The following is a 14,416-nucleotide window of genomic DNA, read 5'->3' on the forward strand; positions in this document are numbered from 1 at the left end:
AGATTTGAACTCATAGTCTCATATATGAAATGTGTACTTTGATAACTATACCATTTATGATTGTTGATTTCAATTTAAAATTTTGTATATATATATATATATATATATATTAGGTAAATTTTTGATCATTTATTTTAAATAAGTGGTTATATATATAAATTATAAAATAATTAATATAAATATAATTATTTATTAATATATTAGTATATATATTATAAATATAATCCATATGTATATATTTAATTAATTATTAATATATAACTATATAGATTATAAAATAATTAATAATAATATAAAATTAAATAATAATAATAATAAACAATTAAATAAATATAATTTTTTTTAAATATATTAATAAAAATAAAAATATAGGAGTTAATATATAAAGAGAGAGAAAAATATACATATAAATATATATAATAGTGTGACAATATCAAAAAAAAAAAAAAAATATATATATATATATATATAATAGGAGAGAAAAGAAAATTTAATATATTTACATTTTAGGTGAGAGAAAGGATTAATATTGGTTTTTAAAATATTTATTTTAAAAATAATTAAATACATATAATCTTTTATTTTATTAGAAAAGAGTATAAAATTGATTTGTAAGACGATGAATAATGATTTGGGAACGAAAGTGAGACTCGTACTAGAATTTTTCAATTTAAAAAAAATCAAACAAGTGCGTATTAATGCTAGCGACTCTTCGTCTGCCCTTAACTTTAATCTCAATCAATCACTAACCACGTTAACTCTTTCTCACTACTCTATTTTCTTATCTAAAACCCTAGTCTTCGTCGTTAGTTCTTCTCTGTATCGCCGTAGAAGCCCTCAACTATTTTCATTAAATCTCTTTTTACCGTCAATTGTTCTCTATCTCGCCGTGGAAACCTCTCGTCGTCTATTCTTTCCCCGCCTCGCCTCCTCTTGTATTCTCATCATATTCTCCAATATAAAATCTCTTGTTGTTGTTTATTTTATCGTTGCCTAACATCAACATCAATGGATTCTCCCACCGATATCAACATCCCCTCTACCGTCCCCCTTACGACATTATTCTATTCGATGGAAATCTCGACACCACCGTTGTAACGATCCCGAACGCACAAAAAAGGAAGACCAGTTGTGTTGACGACCAAGATTTTGGAAGGTAAGTTATCATTTGCGTGTTAGTAGTTATATTTCGTAATAAGTAATTATATTGAGCGTAAAATGTAGTTATATGAAGCGTACTAAGTATATGAAATATATAATATGTAATATATGAAGTTCATTAGACAGTTATATGCAACGTAATATGTAGTTATATGGAGCGTAATAAATAGTTATATAAATTATATAATATGTAGTTATATGAAGTTCATTAGACATTTATATGTTGCGCAATATGTAGCTATATGGAGCATAATATGTAGTTTTATAAAGCTTATTAGACACTTATATATAACGTAATATTTAGTTATATAGAGCTAATTAGACATGTATATGTAGCGTAATATGTAATTATATGAAACGTAATAAATAAATATATGGAGTGTAATATGTAGTTATATGTGGCGTATTAAGTAAATATATGGAGCGTAATAAGTAGTTATATTGAGTGTTCACCTTTGTCATTTTTTCAGTTCGAAGTTGTCAAAGAGAATATTGTCGAAAACAACGATTATAAACATCTTCACTTCTCCTCTAGGCCTCTATAAACTCGTTAATGGACTATCGGACCTCCAGAAGCAAGTTGTCAAGGACATCAGTTTCAGCTCTCTCATTTCCCTACGTGTCTCCAAATTGTCATTTGCAATTGCAATTTATTTGTTTAAAAACTACGATGAACTGACGAGTGCTTTGGTTCCGAGCAACCATCGGAATATGGTTATCGACGAGGATGATGTCCAATGCACTGAACATCCCTAGAGAAAAGATCGGCGTAACTGAGTCCATTGGAAGAATTAGTGACGAACCTAAGTACCTCGCCCTACTTAGGACTTGGAGGATGAGATGGGTAGGGAGCGAAACCAGTGATTCTCATATCATTTTTTTAGGTCCAAGATAATTTTGGCCAACGCAACTGCCGCCGACGACTTCAAACGTGACTTCAAATGTGTAGGTAAAACTCTTCAGCTTCTTTTACACAACGAAGTCACATTTGAAGTCGTCGTCGGCAGTTGCGTTGGCTAAAAATTATCTTTGGCATAGAGGAAATGATGGGGGCATCGCTGTTTTCGCTCCTTACTCATCTCATTCTCCAAGTCCTAAGCAGGGCGATGTACTCAGGTCCGTCACTATTTTTTCCAATGGACTTAGTTACGCTGATCTCTCCTTTAGGGATGTTCAGTATGAATTGGACATCATCCTCGTCAATAACCATATTCTGATGGTTGCTCAGAACTAGGGCACTCGTCAGTTCATCGAAGTGTTTAAACAAATTAATTACAATTGCGAATGTTGATTTGGAGACACATAGGGAAAGGAGAGAGCTGATGTCTTTGACAACTTGCTTTTAGAGGTCCGACAGTCCATTAACGAGTTTTTAGAGGCCCTGAGGAGAAGTGCAGATGTTTGCAATCATTGTTTTCGACAATCTTCTTTTTAACAATTCCAAACTGAAAAAATGACAAAGGTGAACGCTCTATATAACTACTTATTACTATCCATATATCTACCTATTACGCCTCATATAACTACATATTATACTCCATATATTTACATATTACGCTTTATATAACTACATAATATGTTACATATACCTGTCTAATTAGCTCTATATAACTACATATATTACGTTATATATAACTGTCTAATGAGCTCTATATAACTAAATATTACAGTTACATATAATTGTCTAATAAGCTCTATATAACTACTTATTACGTTATACATAACTGATAATTGTCTAATGAACTTTATATAACTACTTATTACGCTCCATATATCTACTTATTACGTTACATATAATTGTTTGATTACTCTATATAACTATATATTATGCTACATCTAACTGTTTAATTAACTCTATATAACTACATATTATGTTATATATAAATATAACTACATATTATACTTTATATAATTACATATTACGCTCCATATAACTACATATTATATAATTTATATAACTATTTATTGCGCTCCATATAACTACATATTACGTTCCATATAACTGTCTAATTAACTTCATATATCACATATTATATACTTCATATAACTACTTATTACGCTTCATATAACTACATTTTACGCTCAATATAATTATTTATTACGAAATATAACTACTAACACGCAAATGATAACTTAACTTCCAAAATCTTAGTCGTCAACACAGCTGGTCTTCCTTTTTCGTGCGTTTGGGATCGTTACAACGATGGTGTCGAGGTTTCCATCGAATAGAACAATATCGAAAGGGGACGATAAAGGAGATGTTGATATCGGTGGGAAAATCCATTGATGTTGATGTTAGGCAGGGGCGGAGCCAATATTTGAAACCTACCCGGGCTAATTTTTTAACAAAAAAATCTACCCGGGCTAGTTTTATAATAATATCAAATAAACAATCAATAATGACGGTAAACAATCAATAACGACGGTAAATTACCGTCGTTATTGATGAATGCATACATAATATCTAGGGCTACCCGGGCTACAGCCCGGACCGGCTTGTACTTGGCTCCGCCCCTGATGTTAGGCATCTGATGTTAGGCATCGATATAATAAAAAACAAGAAGATTTGATATTGAAGAATATGATGAGAATACAAGAGGAGGCGAGATGGGAAAGAATAGACGACGAGAGGCTTCCACGGCGAGACATAGAACAATTGACGGCAAAAGAGATTTAATGGAATGATAACTTCCACGGCAAGACAAAGAAGAACTGACGACAAAGATTAGGGTTTTAAACATTCCATGTCGAGACAGAGAAGAACTCAATGTGAATACTAGGGTTTTAAATAGGTGTGAGAGAGAGAGGCAATTTTATAGTAGTGAGAGAGCGGTAATGTGGTTAGTGATTGATTGGGATTAAGGTTAGAGCCAAATAAAGTAAAACTTTTTTTTTAAAATTGAAAAAATTTAGCTTGTCAAGTAGATTTCATCTAAGCTCCATTTTCGGGCCCAAAATCATTATTCTACAATATATATATATATATATATAAGAGACAAAATAAAAAAAAAAAATAGTTAAGAAGAAAAAATTAATATATATGATGAGAGAAAAAATAAAAAAATAAAAATTATTTAGGAAGAAAAAATTAATATATATAAATTGAGAAATGATTAGGTGAGAGAATTTGGTGAATCTTATTGGCTGAAAAAATCAAATAATTTATCTCTTTCCTCCCACTTTTACATTTTTAGGTGATATCAAGTCATTCCCTCACCAAATTCCCTCTCTCTATCACTCCTTGTAATTAATTTATACGAGAGAAAAACATTTAATATTATTTTTTATAAAATATTAATTTTTAAATAAATTAAATATGTATAATTTTTTATTTTATTAAAAAATGTAAAAATTATGTGTAAGATATGAAAAATATATATACATACGAAGGAAGGGAAATAAAAAAATTAATTAATTATTAGATATACAAAAACTTAATTAGAAAATATATATTATAAATAGAGGAGACAAATGCATATAAATATAAAATTATTAATAAATTTATATAAAATAATAAAGATATTAATTAGAAAAAAGAAATTAATAATTATAGGATGAGAAATAATTTAGTAATTATTATAAGAGAAAATTTTGAAATTATTATTATTATTAAGTATATTATTGATATTTATAAAAAAGAAATTAAGAGAAAAAAAAAATATATATATATATATATATATTAAGAGAGAGAAAATAATTAAAAAAAATTAATTTATTTAATCAGAAAAATTATATTTTTAGTATATCAAATTTTAATATCTTATTGTTCATAAATCTCTTTAATGTTTATAAATGTGATACTTTGCATAAAATATTTTTAATATTCATAAACTTTATAAATATATTATTTCTCTATATTTTTAATATGATTAACTTATTAATCAATGAATGAATTATGGATTCTATAGTATAATTTATTCTGTAATTAATTTTATATATACAACAATAATAATTTTATAAATACTATTTAAACTAAAAAAAATTACTATTCAATTTTTCTTTTTAATTTATCCAACCAATTTAAGTAGATTCCTGATTCTAATATTAGTAGATTTTAAAAACTCCAACTAAACTTTGAAATATGCCAATAAGAGTGGATATTTCTCTCTATTTAATGAGAGAAAGAGGAAGCTTTTACACCTACGAGCTTTTTTACACAACAAAATGCTTACTTTATCATGATTTTAAAAATATACATTGGGGTTAGAAAAGAATAAACAAAACCTTAAATAGAAAGAAAAACACAGAAACTAGACTGAGAATGTTAGAAGTTGGTTTTTTGTGCATCTGGACTCATCTTTTGAATAAGAAGACGAGCACATCAAGACTCTATTTAGTGTTTTCATTAAAAATCAAACATAAGATCCGATTCAGGGTAGTAAAAAACTCATAACTCGGTGGTAGAGCACAAAAATTCATGTCTTCCAGGTCACGAGTTCTAAGTCTTCAGACCCAGACCTTATATGTATCAATAGTATCACTCATATATTGTGACTGTAGTTTGAAATCAATTATTCTAATCGTAGTTATAATTATTTTTTAAAATAAAGACATGAACATCAGCAAGGCAATATTCAAAAGAAACCAAATTCTCTCTGAAAAACACATCATCTTTAACCAGGAAGAGCCAAATACAAGTAACATAATATACTATGAACATGCAACATTTTTATAAGATGCTTCCAATACCTGGGGTACACTCCAAAGTCCAAACTATTGAAGGACATGATTTTGGAACTTCATAGGAAATCCAGAGGAAGATGGTGATGATACATAATAGAGATATAGATAGACAGTTTATAAGAGACATGAACTTTACAAGCATAGGGAATGAAACTGCATCTAGCACCCAAAATGGACAAGACACAAAGCAGTAGAGAAGTACCAAATAAGTATTTCAGGTGTGCTGAGCCATAAATGGGTTTTGCTTCCTCGCATGTTCTGGAATCAACCGATTCAGAATATCAGGTGGAATCTTCGAAAGTTCTGTGTAAAGAAAGGGGAAGGAAAACATTATACTTCCACAGGATGAGACTGTTGGGTTCAATAACTCTTAAGGACATTGCTTTGCTCGCCTCAACAAATTTGTGTTTTATCCTATTCAATTGATGATGTGATTCATGTAATGTGCAACAATATTCCAACACTCCAAACCCTAAGAACAAACTTATCTAGAAAAATAGAGGAAAGATTTGTATTTATTGTTGAAGGCATTTTTTACTATTACCTAATCTCAATCAAGGTGTTTTCATTGGGAATCGAACTTGAGAACTCAGCTTCTTAAGTTCAATCCTGTTATCACTTGAGCTATCCTATTCTAGGTGGGTTCCACATAATGGTATATGTATACCAAAAGAAATTTCATTACCTTGCGATTTAAAATTAAAGAGAGGAGGAAGAGGGCGGCCATTAGGAAGACGAGTATTGGGATCTCTGAGTTCATCAAAGAAAGGATGTACACAAGCTTCAAGCTGTATTGCAGGAAGAAGAAGAAGATGGAAGAAATTATAGTAAAAAAGTATATTATTACAGAAAATATTATAGTATTTACAGCAAGATATCAATGTACAGATCTGAACTTACAGCAGTACATCTTAAATTTGGGGAGTACTGGAAAAACCTGCAGACTAGATCCACAGCCTCTGGAGGTAAACGTTTTTGGAAAACCTATAACCATAAAAGTGGCTTAGCTTCCGCACTCGTCAACCAAAATAAATTACATGCACCTTATCCTAAAAATTAAATTGCAGATTTCAATACTAAAAGCCCGTTTGTTTCCAAGGTAGCTATGGCAATGGAAATGACATATGTTTGAAATGCAAAGAACATTCTTAAGATTTAACTTTGATGTAGTTTAGTAATAAAAAAAATAAGAATCAAAGTTCAGAACAACCTTGTGCCATGGATGAGCCTTGATCTGTGGAAACTTGAACTCAGTATAATTTGGGTTCATGCATTTTATCTCTTCTCTAGTGGGTGTTCCCAAAACCTGATTTGCAAATTCAAGGAGAGCGATATGATAACAATTGGATAATCATGAAAACATGTTTGAAATTTCGGTTTCCAGTAACACACAAACTATATAAATCCTTTACAGATATTTTCAAGTTCCATAACAATTTTTAATGACTTTCCTGTAGATTCTTAACATGCTATCACAATCCAATAATCCATTACCTTTTTAATTGAATTCTCCTATTGAGGCCAAATAACCCCTTATCCAATCATCAATCAAATCATCAACCAAAATACCAAATTACCCTTATTATATTTTTTATAACATTTTTAATGTTAAATACAAAGGATATTTTAGTCCGTTAACCCCAATAATCCACTTTTTCATCAAACAACTTTGGCTTCAAAAGATCAGGTTATTTTTAAAAAATAACTACATCAAAAAAGCTCTAGATCTTCACAAGACAGATATTTAACAAAACATGAACTTCTCAAATTGAGTTATGTCATTTACCACAATGTAGTGGAAATCAAATTTTGTTTCACAAAAAGAACTATTATATTGAGGCTATGATCTATTCTGAGAGGTGATCAAAGCTCAATAAACTTGAATACAACCTATGAAAAGCATTAAATCAGTTTTTGAGATCGCCTCTATGGTTATCACTGTCTTTGTTTTTCCCCTGTTTTGATTTCTTTTTCTATGTTTATCTCTCTTGACTATGCTTCACTGTGTGCAATATTTCTACAGACAATGCGACTTTCGTGTTGTGTCATGGTTTCAATGAAAGTCTCAACGTTTCAAAAAAATAAAATTATATACTAGCAAGAAAATGAAATACTGACAGATAGTATACCTTGATTATCTCAACTAGTTGATCTACCCCACTTTCTCCAGGAAATAAGGGCTGTATAGTAAATGAGAGTTAAAAATGAACAACCACAAAGAATAAAATTCAGAGAAAAGAATGCATAAATGTATTATTACACAAAACACTACCTTCCCAAGAATTAGTTCAGCCATCACGCAACCTGTAGACCATATATCTATAGCAGTTGTATACTCAGTAGCACCAAAAATGAGTTCCGGGGCTCTGTAGTACCTTGAACATATGTAGGAAATATTGGGTTCTCCTTTTACCTATCTCAATGGGAAAACCCCATAAACCAAATAAACACGAGGCAAACTGCAATATTATTAGCCATCAAATTGTTTATATTATAGTAATCCTCTGAGGACCTACCAGAACTTTTGCGCTTCCAAAATCACAAATTTTCAGCTGTTGTGTGTGTGGATTCACCTAGATATGGACATTAGGGATATTGGTCAGAAGAATGAAAATGGAGATTGGTGTTGAATGCCAATAAAGAAAAACTAAAAAGATCAGCAGTGTTCCTTCTTTAATTTATCAAGACAATATAACTTAGAATAGTTCATCCAATATGAATGCCTAGCATTTGAATACGTCTTCTTTTTCCCTTCCTGTTCCTAGATAGCGAACAGCCAATAGCCATTACCTTGGATTTAATTCCAGCCGAATAGTCATTATGTTAAATAATAAATTGAGCCTATTTGGTTACACGTTTTCTCATCTGGATTGTAGAACTGCATTTGACAAGTCAAAACGTTTTAGATCAAACCCCATGATTTAGCTTGCGATCAAACTTAAAATCGAACTCTACACTTTTTTTACCAAATGAAAATTTGTTTGTCACGCAAAAGTTGGGGATCTAACTACAATTTTATTTGTCAAATGAATTGTGATCACATCGGATCAACACTTCTTTTACCAAACGGAATATATATATATATTTCAACTACAACTTAGCGATTTTCAAATGGGATCATCTATTTATCTATACCTATTGTTTCATCATACAATCTAAGTCCAATTAGTACCATATGTTATAATGTTTTGGGAACATAAAGATCAATAGGAGCTTAGGCAACTCTCTGTTGAGATAATTCTAATCGAAATCACAAGTATTCTAAGTCTGTCTATCTAATTTCAATATTTGCTTGCTACTTTTGGTGAATGTGGTGAACAAGATGAAGGTTGCTTTAAGATGTACAAATTGAGTCGGGGTAAGATCTGAACATGCACACAACTGATATTTAACACTTGAATAATTTTGGGTTGGAGAAGGAGTGAAGCATAGAAAGAGTCATGTCAAACAAAAATTTGATATTATTACAGCGCAAAGGATCACAATATAATCCTTGATACTGAAAGAACCTTACTAGTATATTATGAGGTTTGATGTCACGGTGACAAATTCCAATACAATTATGGATATAAGCAAGCGCTCGGCATATCTGCAACCAAAGAGATTGGAGATATTAAAAATTGAATGGTGGATAAACGTGATTTAAAAGCACTAATCATGTGTCATATATGGAATAACAAAACCAGTCCAATAAATATGTATACATGGAAGTAAATAAAAGAAATCTGGAGGAGATGTCAAATTTCTTCCTCAAGAAGCTTTCATAATAGTGTGACATTCCCATTTGGAAACACTTATTGTTTTTGTTTCTGTATCTGAATCTATTTCCATATGCAAAATAAATTTAGTATCCAAACGTTTTTGTATCTTGAAATTTATCCTGATACAAAACAGGTGTTTCCAAAATGGTGCCCACTTGAAGAACTGTCCAAGTAACTGTCAGTAACCATGTTTATGGGTAGTTTATTTTATAAATTTCCCCTCACACAAACGCATAAAAAAAATTTAGCTGTCAAATCAAACTTCGTAGTAGAATATAAAATATTGATGAAGAACTCATAATTGTATCCTTCATGTCTGATATAATACAAACATAGGTCAACAGTCATCATAATGTAGCACTATAAAAGACAGTATAGACGAAGTTCAGATATCATGCTGTAAGCCAACCCTCATCAGACTGAAATATGTCTGTTACAGCAATAATTCATGGGAAGTCAGGTTTCTCCACATAAAATGAAATTCACATTAATGAAGGAAACAGACGGCTAAGTATACATCTAAGTGCATATGAAATATGTATAAACAGGCAGATGCATATAAACAAGATACCAAGTATATTACAAAATTTAGGCTAACGATAATATATTCAATAAATTATCATTAGTATTCCATAGGAATTGTTTTTAGAGAACTTCCGAGTGCAGACAATCGCACAAAAAGTTTTTCATACCTGGTAGGTATATAGTTTGACAAAAATTAACGGCATCCGCTGATGCATCCTGCTGTACTGCCTTGCAACTCTGCTAACAGTTTCAGGAACATATTCAAGTACAAGATTGAGGTATAGCTCTTCTTTATCCTTTGTTGAAAAGAAACAATGCTTAAGAGCAACAACATTAGGATGGTCCAGCATTTGCATTATTTGCAACTCTCTATTCTTGTAGCGTTTGTCTTGGAGAACCTTCTTAATGGCAACAATCTCTCCAGTCTCCCTACATTTTGCCTGTACCAACCAGTTCAATTATCTTGATGCTCCAAGGGAAAGCCAAAAGGACATATGACAGTTACTTACTTGGAAAACTGTGCCAAAAGAACCAGTTCCAACCACATGTTCTGCAATAAAGCTGACAGCCTGCAAAATCTCTCAAGTAAAATTGCTCAACATGGTTAATCAGTCAGCTTCTATAAAAAGCTTTATATCTAAGAATGTGTTAGATCTCTTTCACCTGTCCACTATGGCCACCTATCATCGTCCTTATAACATGTCCAGCCTCAGCACCCACCCCATCAATTATATCAGGTTCACTATCCTGCAATACATCAAAAAATTGTCCTTCAGATCAAATATACAGTAAACATTATAACGAGCTTCAATTAAATATTTCACCAACCCAAAGTATTACAAACTCAATTGAATTTATAGATCAAAATTATAAAACATGAAGAACGGAAGTTAATGTATTTTAATAGGATATAATTAACCTAAAGATAATTGAGAATATAGTTTTGCCTCCAACATGTAGAACAGTTAAAGCATACCTTGTCATCCTCTTGGTCTACTTTGTCCCTCAATTTCATTTCAAGCATCTCTCTTCCAAGCCTGTCAACTGAACTGGATGATCCTTTGGAGCCATTAGCGGTCCTAGAACTACCAGCTCCACCATTTCCTAGAGTGGAAGATGCCATATATTTGTCCATTGGGGATCAAGGATGCTAATTCTTTTCAGCTTCTATACAACTCTCTCTGAATTGGCAGTGGAGACTTTCCAAGCACATAATTTCCTAAGAAGAAATAGAAAACAAGATCTTTCAACAAAAGAAGAGTGAAGAACTTGAATATCAATGCATACTTATGTCTATGGAATATACATCCTTAATTCTCATGAGAATATATGTATGGAAGAGATACTGAACAAGAACACATGTATGATAGCGCAGATATCTTTTTTTCAGGGGAAACAACTCGATTCTTCCAACGTTACACATACTTCCGCAGTTAGCCTACTACTTGCTACAATTCGCACTTCTCTGACATGAAAAACATTGCAACGAAATTTCAGAAGTAGATTGGTAATTAGAGGTGTGAAACCTTGGTACTTTGAGAGCTAGTTCAAGTGCTAACATATCATTGGTAACCAGTAGGAACTCCTCCAGTAATAGCTCCATTTTTGTTTATGACAAATTGGGTGTTGTTCTTCATTTGCTCAGTGGAACACTTCTAGCTTTCGAAAGTGGTTTCTTAAAGAGATATCAAAGCTTTTTCACAAAGTATGTCTTGATAGAATTAAGACAAGATGGGGTCTTGTAGAAATATAATTTGCAATATTCTGGGAGTAGAAAACTAGCCACATGCAATCACATTCCTTTTCCTTCTTGGTTTGATTGATAGTATTTCGATTGCTTTTTGACTTAACAAACTTTGCTTAGAATTGGACCTCCTTCTAGCAGTAATTACAGCAATCATATATTGGATTGCTTATGACCTTGCTTCATCTATTCAAAAGAACTCACTTGCATACGTCCTAGTCTTAAAAGATTGTTTTAGTTTTAGAAAAATGTATTTGGCTAGCTAAAACACTTAACACACAGACAAATAGAGTTGACACAAGGAGATCCGGAGCAATCAATTCCTGGTCAAATTGCACTAGAAGCTCTACCCTAAAGAGAGGACCATTCCATAAACAAATAGGAGACACCTTACATTCCCTACTCAAGCATTAACTAATCAGTTCCCTGTTTGTCGTATACCCTTCATGTCAAAAAATTAAACTTTTTCGGACCAATTATTTGATTGTTGGTAGAAGACAATTTCAGCACTATCTAAACTTCGAAAGACTAATGGCCTCATTTTAGGTCTTATAATCCTGTTTTAAACATAAGTGACTGAGGACATGTTCAATTCTAGCTTCAGTTCAACTTCCATTTCAACTTCCTGTCTTTTGATATTATTGATGTTCATGACAGAGCTAAGAAAACCAGAAGCTGAAAGTAAAGATAACTTAAACAGACAAACTAGTGTATCAGGTTACATAGGCGTAATAAAACAAGCAAGCATCACGGCTTCTTCCTCATGCTATTCAAATTTCACATAGTTTTCTCTTCCAGAACTCTCAGAGTTTCGAACATAATTGTCCAGTTGAACAATTTTAAAGATATCTACTCAGATCTAGGGCTATACGGTCGACTCTACATATAAAAAAAAGCCAATTCTATCGATTTTAACAAAACGTTTCCAGAGCTACTACTAACATATTGAACTGACCTGGACTAATCTCCGAAGAAAATCGAGGGAGAATCGGTGCATTATGAAGAAATTGTTTGAACAGTTGTTGAAATTGACTGATTAAAAAGAAAATTAAATATTTATGTTCGGAAGAATGAGCTGAACTGAGAAAATGTACAGATGCAGCAAGAACGGAGTATCGATCTGATGAATTCCTTCTTTCTCTCTCTATCTTCTTCTTCTTCTTCCTTTTTCACTAAACTTGTGATCAAGTGAACGATCTTTCACTTCATCTGCCACCTGAAAGCGGTTTTCCCCCTTTCAATAATAGATTATTTTTTAAGCTCAGTTTGTTTAGCCTTATTTTTGTAATCATAATCCTTTCTTATTTGAAATAAAATGTTATTAACATATTTTCAGAGACAAACACGGCATAATATATAATGGTATAATAAGATAAGTAAGTATATTTGAGATAGTCCCATTTGTAAGTAAGTGAAGTAGTTAAACAAACATCATTTCTTTTAAAAGTATTTCTAAATATAATTGTGAGATAATTTTAAGATTTTGGTATTAGTTTTAAGAAATAAAAAATTATATAACTTGAAAAAGAACATCTCTTAAAAAAAAAAATGTGCATAAATAAGTAATTTGAAACAAACCACTAAAACGTCATAAATTAATATATGAGATTTATTAACTTTTTTCAAACAAAATAATAAAATTTTATTTAATAAAAAAATTGGAGTTTCTTATTGGATCAACTGAGATTTGAGATTATGAACGTTTTGCAATTTAGGTATTCTTATAGTTAAAGTTATATAAAAGGAAGTCTTGTATTAAAAAATTTAAACGTACTTAACTTATTATTTACCTGACATTTATAAATAAATATTCATTTCACTGATTTAACTACCAAATTTCCAAATTTCAGTAAAGTGGAGAATTTTAACTATCGAATTTCATATAATCGAACAAAATTTTATTTCGTTGAAATGCGGTAATTAATTATTGACATAGATCTTTATTTATTTATAAATGTCACGAAAATAATAAATTAATTTGTTTTTGAAATTATTAACATACAATTTTAACAATATATACTCTCAAAATTTGTGAGATTTAGATTTACATTTAAAATCTGTTTAAAATTTAGGCCTACAAAATAATACATTGATAAGAATACCTATAATATTTTTTAATATATTTTGTTAAGAAAAGTTTAAGATCTATAATAGTGTTAAAAATTATATATATATATATTAATAATTTTAGGTGGTCACTTAATTTATAAAAAGAAGATAATTAATTATGTTAAATTGTTTTTAAATTTTAGTTTTAACAATAAAATCTGAAAAGAAACAAATAAAAAAAATCTTGAGTAAAACAAATATGAAGAGATTCATGAAATATGAAAAATGCAACTTACTAGGCAAAAAATCTACTAATTGATCAGACAAAAAAGAATTTTTTTTTAAAAAAGTTCTACTTAATTTGTATTATTGTAAAATGTAACTAGTAAAAATAATTTCATTTTCATGAGTTCAAACAAATATTTGATGTTTACTTAATTTAAATAAAATGATTCATTCTTTTTGTATACAAAAAAACTAGCAATAGGAATCA

The 14,416-nt window shown here is 30.5% G+C and overlaps 1 protein-coding gene across 2 annotated transcripts; it reads right to left on the bottom strand.

Moving 5' to 3' along the window:
• Positions 1 to 5,703: 5,703 nt before the first annotated feature.
• LOC124945004 (shaggy-related protein kinase kappa-like) lies at positions 5,704 to 13,088 on the bottom strand. 2 transcript variants are annotated; one of them, XM_047485364.1, is made up of 13 exons: positions 12,969 to 13,088; positions 11,107 to 11,349; positions 10,794 to 10,877; positions 10,640 to 10,699; positions 10,298 to 10,570; positions 9,359 to 9,433; positions 8,361 to 8,417; positions 8,117 to 8,257; positions 7,974 to 8,024; positions 7,055 to 7,150; positions 6,745 to 6,828; positions 6,530 to 6,632; positions 5,704 to 6,147 (listed from the first exon to the last, which is right to left on the bottom strand). In XM_047485364.1, the coding sequence occupies exons 2-13, from the start codon at positions 11,263 to 11,265 to the stop codon at positions 6,059 to 6,061; spliced, it is 1,272 nt and encodes a 423-aa protein (XP_047341320.1). In that variant the 5' UTR covers positions 11,266 to 11,349; positions 12,969 to 13,088; the 3' UTR covers positions 5,704 to 6,058. The 2 variants fall into 2 exon arrangements, with proteins under 2 accessions (XP_047341320.1, XP_047341319.1); XM_047485363.1 differs by having other exon boundaries at positions 12,830 to 13,086.
• Between the last annotated feature and the right edge of the window lie 1,328 nt (positions 13,089 to 14,416).

This window comes from Impatiens glandulifera, chromosome 7 (genome assembly GCF_907164915.1).
Source record: "Impatiens glandulifera chromosome 7, dImpGla2.1, whole genome shotgun sequence".
NCBI lineage: Eukaryota > Viridiplantae > Streptophyta > Magnoliopsida > Ericales > Balsaminaceae > Impatiens > Impatiens glandulifera.